The sequence below is a fragment of the Stegastes partitus genome, unplaced genomic scaffold (genome assembly GCF_000690725.1).
Source record: "Stegastes partitus isolate 25-593 unplaced genomic scaffold, Stegastes_partitus-1.0.2 Scaffold0, whole genome shotgun sequence".
NCBI lineage: Eukaryota > Metazoa > Chordata > Actinopteri > Pomacentridae > Stegastes > Stegastes partitus.
Window position 1 is genome coordinate 42292 of NW_007577731.1, and position 9367 is coordinate 51658.

General features: G+C 45.4%; 2 protein-coding genes across 2 annotated transcripts in view; both read right to left on the reverse strand.

Annotated features, from left to right (window-relative positions):
- The window catches only part of LOC103367511 (regulator of nonsense transcripts 1-like), an 18217-nt gene extending 16548 nt beyond the window's left edge, over positions 1 to 1669 (reverse strand). Inside the window, exons 1-2 of the mRNA XM_008295588.1 lie at positions 910 to 1669; positions 275 to 411 (exon numbers count right to left, since the gene is read on the reverse strand). Coding sequence (XP_008293810.1) covers positions 275 to 411; positions 910 to 1080 — 308 coding nt within the window. The 5' untranslated portion in view covers positions 1081 to 1669. The remainder of the gene's footprint in view (positions 1 to 274; positions 412 to 909) is intronic.
- Positions 1670 to 3322: 1653 nt separating this feature from the next.
- On the reverse strand, positions 3323 to 7586 carry LOC103361119 (pyroglutamyl-peptidase 1-like). The gene is made up of 5 exons (XM_008290925.1): positions 7385 to 7586; positions 6931 to 6983; positions 5988 to 6104; positions 5635 to 5867; positions 3323 to 4367 (listed from the first exon to the last, which is right to left on the reverse strand). The coding sequence occupies exons 1-5, from the start codon at positions 7413 to 7415 to the stop codon at positions 4157 to 4159; spliced, it is 645 nt and encodes a 214-aa protein (XP_008289147.1). The 5' UTR covers positions 7416 to 7586; the 3' UTR covers positions 3323 to 4156.
- Positions 7587 to 9367: the final 1781 nt, after the last annotated feature.

Below are 9367 nucleotides of genomic sequence, written 5' to 3' on the forward strand. Positions count from 1 at the left end.
ACCAACAACATCCATCCATCATCTCTACACCTTCATCCTCACTGGGGTCATGGGGGGCGGAGTCTATTCCAGCTGACTCAGGGTGAAGGCAGGTTCACCTGGACAGGTAACCAGTCTATCACAGGGCTACACTTAGAGACAGACAACCAAGCACACTCACATTCCACAGACACAACATGCAGTAAAAAAAAATTACTAAAAAACCCATTTCCTGAGTGACATCAAATCCTGACACATGACCGTTGTCCACCGAATGGCAGACCAGTCCGTTCACCTGCAGGCGTGCACAGGTAGGTCCTTGGTATAGTAGGTGTCCTCCTCATCCTCCTCGAAGTTCAGCTCTGCCAGCAGCTGACTGGCTTTCACCACAGGATCATCTCCGTTCTGCAGCACACCGTCAGGTCCGTTCACCTGAGGAGACACACAGTCAGACAGGAGCTGAAGCTAGCTGTCAACTTTAACTACCAATGGACAGCCAGCCACTTAAACAAAGCCTTATGAGGGGGTACAGTTCACTCGCAGTCCAGCTCACTGTCTCCAGTGAACGGTTAGTTAGCAGTAATTTAACACTGACTGTATGAAGCTAGCTAACCTGTGGTTGTTGTTGTTGTCAGCACACACAGCCTGTATTTACACATTTACCTGCTAGTGAGCATGTTTAGGGCGTTTAGGCTGCTCTACCACACCGTTAATGTCTGCCACTGCTGCTTCATATGGCAATAAGTGCTGACATGCTAGCCCTGTCGGCATGCTAACTGCCTGTTAGCTAGCTAGCGTGCTAGCCAATTAGCGGGATAAAAGCGTGGTGACAGCGTCATCGAGCTAGCCGATGTTGTTAGCTAACGTTAGCTAGTTCTCATTTTGTCAACACAGTAGGACGCGTATTCCGGCCACAAGAACCTCACGAACCTGGCCGTCCAGCTGGCTCTGGGTTTGGCCTTGGGTCTGGGTCTGGCTCGGCAGGGTGAAATCGGTGAAGTCGAACTCGGAGCCCTGGGTGTCCGCTCCCAGCAGCTCGGCTTCCTCGGTGTCCAGGAACGTGAGCGTCTGCGAGCTCGGCCCGTACGCCTCGACACTCATGGCGGTGGCTGCTTATCGGAAGGTTTCCCGCCGTCGCGACGATGTTCCACAAACTGTTGCTATTCCGGGAGAAAGCGAGCACCGGAGACGGGATACCGATGGAAAACGACAAACAGCGGCGATGAGAGAGAGGCAGACAGGGAGCTCCGACTGCGGCGGCGTTCCGTTCGTCTCCCTTCGCCGCTCGCCTCCTCTCCTCCGCCACCACCTGCAGGGAGCCAGGAGAGGAGACAAGGACGCAAGTGGGAGCAGGAGAAGGACAGTTAGTCACGAATGAGGCCTCAAAAGTGTTTTCTAATAAAAACTTCCAAGTTTAAACTGCAACAAGGTCAGATGTTCAAAGGAAAATTAAACTGTTCGCTGTAATCTTTTCAAAGTAAAATTTAAAAAAAATGTAGGAGGTAAGCTCGGAGACAGGGAGCATAAATACACCTGATCAGTATTAATTCCGTGAGTCTGGATAATATATCCTGACTCCCTGTGGCGGCTCAGCCTGGACTGATGGTCCGACACTTCTAGTCTCTCCTCCTTTTCTCCGATGACCAACCAAAGAGCTGGACAATAATACATAACACCAACACTTTTATTAGCTTTTTTTATGGATTCATTTTTGATTAATATTAATTTATGTTGCCACATTATTTATTTTTTATTTATTAATTCTTTTAAAAAGTTTTATTATTCTTTTATTGATTTATTTTTGTAATTTGGCACTCTCACTACTCCATAAATACCCTGCAGAGCAATGTAAAGTTTGACTAATTTTTATATTTATTACAGGTTTTTAATTTAATTTACTTCCAGCTGCTTTTGTTTTAGTTGATTCATATGTTTTTATTTCACTAACTTGGCCTTTCAATAACCTGTTGTTGTCCTCGTTTATTATTTGTGCGCCTACAGCTTTTATTTCTTACTGCATTGTAAAATAATCCTTCATATTTCAATGTGCTCCATGTGAGTGAATGAATGAATGAATGAATGAATGAATGAATGAATGAATGAATGAATTTGAGAGAAGGAGCTGTCATCTGCTTAGCCGGCATTCATCCAGACCTGTCTCTGGACGGTAGATGGATGAGGGTTTTGTTTAGTTTAGTTTGACTGATGAACATATAAATCAAACAGTAAATGACTCATGGTTGGTCGGTAACAATAACCTCCATCTACTGTACCTGTCCATGTGTAAAAACAACATGCTAAAAATAGGATAAAATGGTATGGTAAATGTGCAAAACATAACATGATGAACACAATACTGATAAATAATATCACTGACGACATCCAAGTTAATAAAAACATGCCAGGAAAGTAAAAACACCAAACCACTGTACATAATGCCCTTTATAGGATGAATCTATAGAGTATAGATAATCATGACTTTCTTAAATTCCCACTTTATGAGCATATACTTCACTGTGCATTTCTCCTTTTCTTACTCTGGACTCCCCTGAAGGTGTTTTTCTTTCGTTTTATTTATGCTACTACTGCAGCTTTATCCTCATTTACCCCCGACTGAGAGCTCCAACAAGGACAGGGCATTTCTGACGATGTCATAAACCCGGTACTTCCCTTTGTTCAGAGCAACACAGCTCAGAAAATACTTTCCCTCTTCTGCCCAATCGTAGGACCAGTCACGCACTCGAGTAAGAACCGTGGCAGTAATTACATTTCCACTTTTTTAACGTCACGATACTTCTGCTGCTCTCCGTCCTGGAACGATCCGTCAGGTCAGAACAAGTTCAGCAGGTATGTTCAGCCACAGCGTACTGCACCCAGTGTTACCACAAACTGACTCGCATCAGAGGAATCTGTAAGTAAATAGAGCAATAAAGACGTGGTTGTAACAGCACACCGGACAAAGGAATGGCGGTTACACCAGCACAGAGGACAAACTGATGGTTTGAAATATGCCAGGCTGTCATAATTGTCTCTTTTTTTGAACAATCTTTGTATTAAGATGGTGAACCAGTAAAAACAAAAAGTATAAACAGCTTTTTTGACTTAAGTTACAGTTCACAGGGAGGAGTTTGATTTCGTCAGGTGAGGCTGACCTGACTGCTTTTGCTAAGGATGGAACTCAACTTTACACCAGAGGAGGCTATGAACCCGTGACAGGCACCTCTACGAGCTGATCAGTGAAAGCCACAGGTGCTAAGGTGTTCATGTTGGAACATGCCCCCTGACTTGTAAATCCCTAAAGCAAAAAGAAACACAATTCAAAAAACAATTTCAAAAGCTGCTGCAGTGTGAAAATGGCCAACACAAGCCAAAGAGTCCAGACCTGTGTGGAGCGCTTTAATCATACACAGTGTCACGCTGGCTCTGCCTGGTAAAGCTACATACAGAGGAGCAACACATGGTCATGGTCATCAGATCACTTCATGATTGCATGTGCAATATATTCCCTGAGATAAACACATTTTTTGTCAGGTTTCTGTTATTTGTTCACATTGTTCTGGTTCAGACACAAGTAGCAACGAGGGAATGACGGCATATTTAGACACACTTGAAAGGACGGACTCGGCGGCGGAGAGGGGAAAGCTGTGGCTGTGATGCAGGTGAGTTGAGCTGTGAAAGTGCACACAGTGTGTCACCACGTATAAGCTGAAGTTAGGACTACTACCTCGTTAGTGCTACTCGTTACATACTCGTACAGTCGCGTAAACCCCATGATGCAACAATGATATATCCATAAACGTCTATTTTCACAGTCTGATGGAAGATCAGAGGCTGGATGACAAAGACTCACTGATGCCAACGATTCATGCACATCAGAAACACATCGATACACAGACTACATTAAACAGATGCTGTAGTCGGGCGTCAGCGTCCACAGCAGACCTTCAGGATGTTTAAGTCCAGACACCACTCGGATGTGAATCATGCTGTTGTTTCCTGGAGCTGCTGGTCCACAGCAAATCACAGCTTGTTGATTTTTTTTTTTGAGCCACACAACTGAATCAAAACTGATTTACTCTCCTCACATCTGACACTGATTAAGCTGCTGCGACGAGCCAGTGGCCGTTTGTGGTCAGCCGGCTCTGCTCAGGTTGTGAGTCAGTCGTGAGCGTTGGTGTTAATGCGAATGGTTGCAGTGCTCGTTGTGTAGGTGCTCCTCCACAGTGTGGTCCTGCTCCAGCAGCTGCAGCATCTCCTGGATGACGGCATGCAGGCCTCGGCCCAGGTCCTGGCTGCTGTAGGGTTTCCCTAACGGAGGCACGTGGACGAAGGCGGAGTGGCCCTGCCCCAGGTACAGAGACGAGTAGTAGGTGTAGTCGCACAGGTACCTGCCGGGGCGAAGCACGGAGGTTATGTAAAGGAAATATTGACTTATTTCTACCCAGCAACAGAAATCAAGGGCGCAGGAGCCTCATGCTTTAACAAATCCCACACATTTATCTCTCATATATAACAGACCTCTACATCACCAACACTGCTGTGTCCACTTCAGAACAAACGACTGCATCTGTAGCCAGCAGCCTTTAGAACAGGCATGTCAGTAGGACTGCCTTGTAGAGATAGATTTACTGTTTACAACATGAAAGGTAGATTTTTATATGTTACGGTTGTTATTCCTGTTTCACACTCATTTAAATTATTGCATCAGTTTATAAGAGACATCTGAGAACAGGTTAGGACACAACTTTAGGTTCAGACTTTGTTCACTAAAGATGTTCTGACGTGTCGCAGTAGGAAAAGCAAGCAGAGCGTTTGGAGTCCTGTTGGCTCTTCAGGTTGTGTCTGAGACTCTGTGACAGTAGAACACAGTCTTCATCAGCCCTCTGAACCCCAAACAGTTTCTGGTTCCTTTTTTTGTTTTTCTGTCTCATTTTTATTCACTGTGGGCTCATTTTCACTGCAGTATGAAATCCTGTTGTGGGAGAGAACTCAAACTTCTACTCTGTACAGAATAACACAGTTTTAACGTCATGAATCATTAAAAGAAAAACGTAAAGGCTGTTCATTTTACAAAAATAAAAATAAAAGTTGAATTCAAAATGTTCAGCATTTTTTGCCCACAGGTGTGACTAAAACTGGAAAAAACCCAATCTGACTGTACTTAATATAAATACGATATGAACACATCCTGCAGTTCAGCCCAGTTTAGCTGGATCATCTCTGAATGTTTGATCACATGGATGTTAGTCACAGCGAGTCACTGATAGTTCCTCAGTTCTGCCGAGAAGCACAGAATTTTTAATTTTGACTGGATCTGTTTTTATTTTGGTCATACTTTAAATGAGAAACGTAAAACAATGTGATTCTGATGAAAGATCACAGTTGAAGCAGATGTGAATGACACATCACGGATGATTAGTTCAGGAGTTAGAAACCTGATTCTTCTTCTTAAACACTGTCATTTTGGTGATTTTTAAAGAAGACAACATGCATGTCTGACCCAGTGGGGGTTTCCACGGTAACACACGCACTTTTTCCTACAACAACAGGTCAGTTGTTGGCGGTGAAGAACACAGTGTGTGTTGACACCATGTGCAGGACTGGACTCTGTACAACATGTGCAGAGCGTGCACACGTGTCAGTACCACCACTCACCTTCCAGCATCCTTAGATACAGACACAGCGATCCCGATGTCCGACTCATTCACCCTTTTGCAGACGGCGTCCATGTCCAGCACCGACTTGATGCAGTCCGGTCCGTTCTCCATGCAGCACTGGGAGGCTGGGCAGAAGCTGCAGTTGTCCAGACGCTTGTAGCCCTTGTTGTGGCCGCACTGCTCCAGAGTGACTGTGGTGGCCAACCCAGAAACACCAACATGGACCACCAGCTGCTCCCAGGACACCAAAACACACATCAGGTCAGCTGTGGGATTCTTTAAGTCGAGGATTTTATCAACATGTCACTAAAGTCTAGTCGTATGCACAGTGCTGTTCATGTCCACGGCTACCTGTGGCTGCTGCTCCCTCCACAGAGACGGCAGGAGGTTCTGAACAGCCTGGTATTCAACAGGAATCTCACACACGTGCAGATCCACGTCCTCGCCCAGTCCGAGTCGCTCCAGTTCCTGCAAACACAACGTAGAGTTACAGTGCATTGATCAGACCACCTGTCCAGCGTATATACACAGACCATCCAGCATCATGAAGAGTTTCAATCACGCTCAGCTCTCCACGTTTCATCAATTTGAACAGGAACAAGGAATTTAAACTGAATTCTCCTTTAATACCCAACTCTCAAATCAATGAATCAAGCACAACATGCAACCGCTGAAACTAATGATTCTGTTCAGGAATGTGAGTAAATAACTATAGTTTGATGTCTTAATCAATAAATATTAATGGCTTTAGGATTTTTTCAGTTTTGTTGTAAAACAGTAAATCTGAAAACTCCTGGATAACAACAATAATATTTATTATATGTTAGCATCAAAAACATGGTTTTGGTTAAAGAGCTTCTACATACAGTTGCGTTAACTGTTACAGAAACATAGGACATGATTTAGGGCATAGTGTATGACTGTATCATGATTAATATGAAACCATATGTTTATTATTTTATTTATAACGAGGTCTACAGTTGGAAGCGAGCTAAAAGCTAAATCTGTCCCTGTACTGTCTGTGTTCATCAATATGTTCTTCCAAATAAATCGAATAAAAAAAAACAAAACAACAACCTGCCATTGGGTGGTGGTCTAATGAACCTGTGAAGCTATGTACATAGAATTAACTACAATCTTAAAGGGTTTCACAGCCAACAATTACAAATAAAAGAAAAAAACTCCACTTTAAGTGAAAGCACATAACTCTTCCTACTTAAACAACACATTTACTTTGAAGCACAAGTCCTCAGCTGCAGCTCTGTTCAGCATTAACAGCCTGATGACTGATTACCTGCACGGCCACCCAGCTGGAGTTCACTGCATGCTCCCCAAAGGGCTCAAAACCTGCACAAGAAAAACAAGAGTGATCAGCTGTCAGGACCATCGATCAGGGAGGGGGTGCTTATCTCTGGTGGAGGAGACATGGTAGTGGTGGATGTGAGAAGAAGGGCCTTTTCATTCAGAGTCTGAAGGTTACATCAGTTAAACATTAATCGTAGGGCAGCACATGACGCACAGCAGACACAGGACGGCTTCTTTCTCACAGCCAGGAGACAAAAGCCTTGTGTCTGGACCGCAGCATCAATCATATAACAACACTGTAAATCACAGCAGTCATGTCCACGGAGCTGCTCGGACGTAAACACAGAACTCTGAGTGAGATCTAACAGCACTGTAGTGATCCAGAAACACTCAGAGCCACGTGTGTCCTCCTCCAGCCCTCTGACCCGGGACAAACCTCTCACCTGTCACCACTACTTTCTTCTTATGGGCCATGGTCCTCGGCTGCTGTGACTGGAGCTGTTGAGATGAATAATAAGGGGATCAAATATCCCAAACAGGAAGCCCAGGATTGTCTGCGCTGGCTGCTGCCGTCTTCTTCTGGTCCACAGCTGAGAGGAAATGACAAACCAGATACAGATGGATCACACTGCCATCTGCTGTTTGGGAATGCAGCTCATCCTGGAGATGAAGAAATCAACAAACAAGGACTTGAATGACATCCTTCTGCATCAGGAGAAAGGTCTCTCTTTGAAAACAGGAGGGAAATAAAAACCAGGATCCTCTTAATCTGAGTGTTTTAATGGAGCAGAAAGGGCCCCAGTGGAAATGAAAAGCAAGCACTGGGTGAGCAGATGAAAGCTCAGAGAGGAAGTATTATGAATGGGCAGCTAGAGTGTTAAAAACAGCCTTCCTCCTCTCAATGAGCCACTGAGAGAGTCCACAAGTGAGCGTTTAACTGGCGACCAGCTGCCCTAGTGGAGCAGCTCACTGGCTTTACTGGGCAGCTCCCATGTGTGAATGTCTGCACTGTAGCAGCGTGAGGGCGACACGGGGTGTTGCTGAACCAACCCAGAGAGTCCGAGTCCCGAGAGAGTTAAAAAAGTCAAAGGACTGTGGCTGAGTGGAGCAGGAACTGTGGCTGACAGCCTGGACTACCTGGAGGACAAACCTCCTCATGAAGCTAATCTGACGTCCTCTCATAGGAACAGCTGCTCTGTTTTCTTCTTCTCTCTCTGGTCCACACCCCTGGGTTGTGAAATGACTCACACATTCTGGACACTGCGAGTGGCACAGCGGAGAAACTCTTCTCTCCATCGGCTGCAGGACGAGGCGGACGTCTCCAGCACATCCTCTCTTTGATGTGAGTGACACTGAGGTTTGAGAACCAGCTCTGATTTGTGCCTCTGAACCACATCACACGCTTCACACCTCCGCCGACCACCTACACAACCTGCACTGCAGCCGCCCAGCCCCTCCTCCTGCTGCTGCCTCCTCCTCCCTCAACCCATTCACCTTTCTCTCTCCTCGTCTTGCCTGCGTCACTCACTGTGTCAGTGTTGCCATGGAAACTAATGATGCCCTCTCTGCTCTGTGGTGCTGATGCAGACGGTCTGCTGACGTCCTCGCTGTGCATGGGCGGAATAACAATATTCTACTGTAGTTTCCACCACAGGGCTCCATTTACAGTTTGTCTGTTTTAGATTGTGTCCTACACTGTCACACGTTGGATTCACGCTGGTGCCTCATGTGAATACTTTCTTTCTATATTTCATACAAACAGGTTTCATTTCTGTGGTTTCTCTGATTTGTGGAACATTCAGGGAGCTCAGGATCCACCAGCCATAAAAACGCTTCCACCAGCTTTCCTTCAATCACAGAAAGCAGCGGTTTCCTCATTCTGCCGCTTCCTTCCCTTTTCTAGTCAACGCTCAGTTTAACCAGAAACACCTTCAACGGACTCTGAAACGTCACAGTATCTCATTTTAGGTCTCTTCTGGTCGTATTTAGGTGAAAGTTGAACTTATCAGCATGTGGAGGTGTTGGAGCCAAAGTCTGATGAGTATCACTGTAATTAAAGTTTGAACTTCAACCCACAGAACCAGATCACGGTTCTGCCCTGCTCCTCCTGTTCGCTTTCGTCTGTCTGTTCTACTAAAACCTGCCTCGGCCTGAGCTGAAGGGACATTTTCTGTAGAGCCTGTTCCTCTGTTCTTCCTTTCCTTGGCCTTCGCCTCTTACGCCTTCCCCGCCCAGTCTCTGCTCTCTTTTGGCGACCCAGAGCTTTTTTATGCTATGACATCAAACCACAATGCATTGCACTGTTTGTAGTTTACCTCCAGTCTCCATGGCAATAAAGACCGGCTCGGCCCCTTATTCAAATTGAACCGGAAATCAACGTCATTTTGGGCCAATCTCCGCGCTCTGGAGTGACATAATGGAATTTT

Coding starts and splice junctions, on each gene's coding strand:
- LOC103361119 (XM_008290925.1), bottom strand. CDS start 7,415: ATGGCCCATAAGAAGAAAGTAGTGGTGACAG. Junction 6,984..7,384: donor GAAGAAAGTAGTGGTGACAG/GTGAGAGGTTTG, acceptor TTTCTTGTGCAG/GTTTTGAGCCCTTTGGGGAG. Junction 4,368..5,634: donor GTATCTAAGGATGCTGGAAG/GTGAGTGGTGGT, acceptor TCGCCCCGGCAG/GTACCTGTGCGACTACACCT.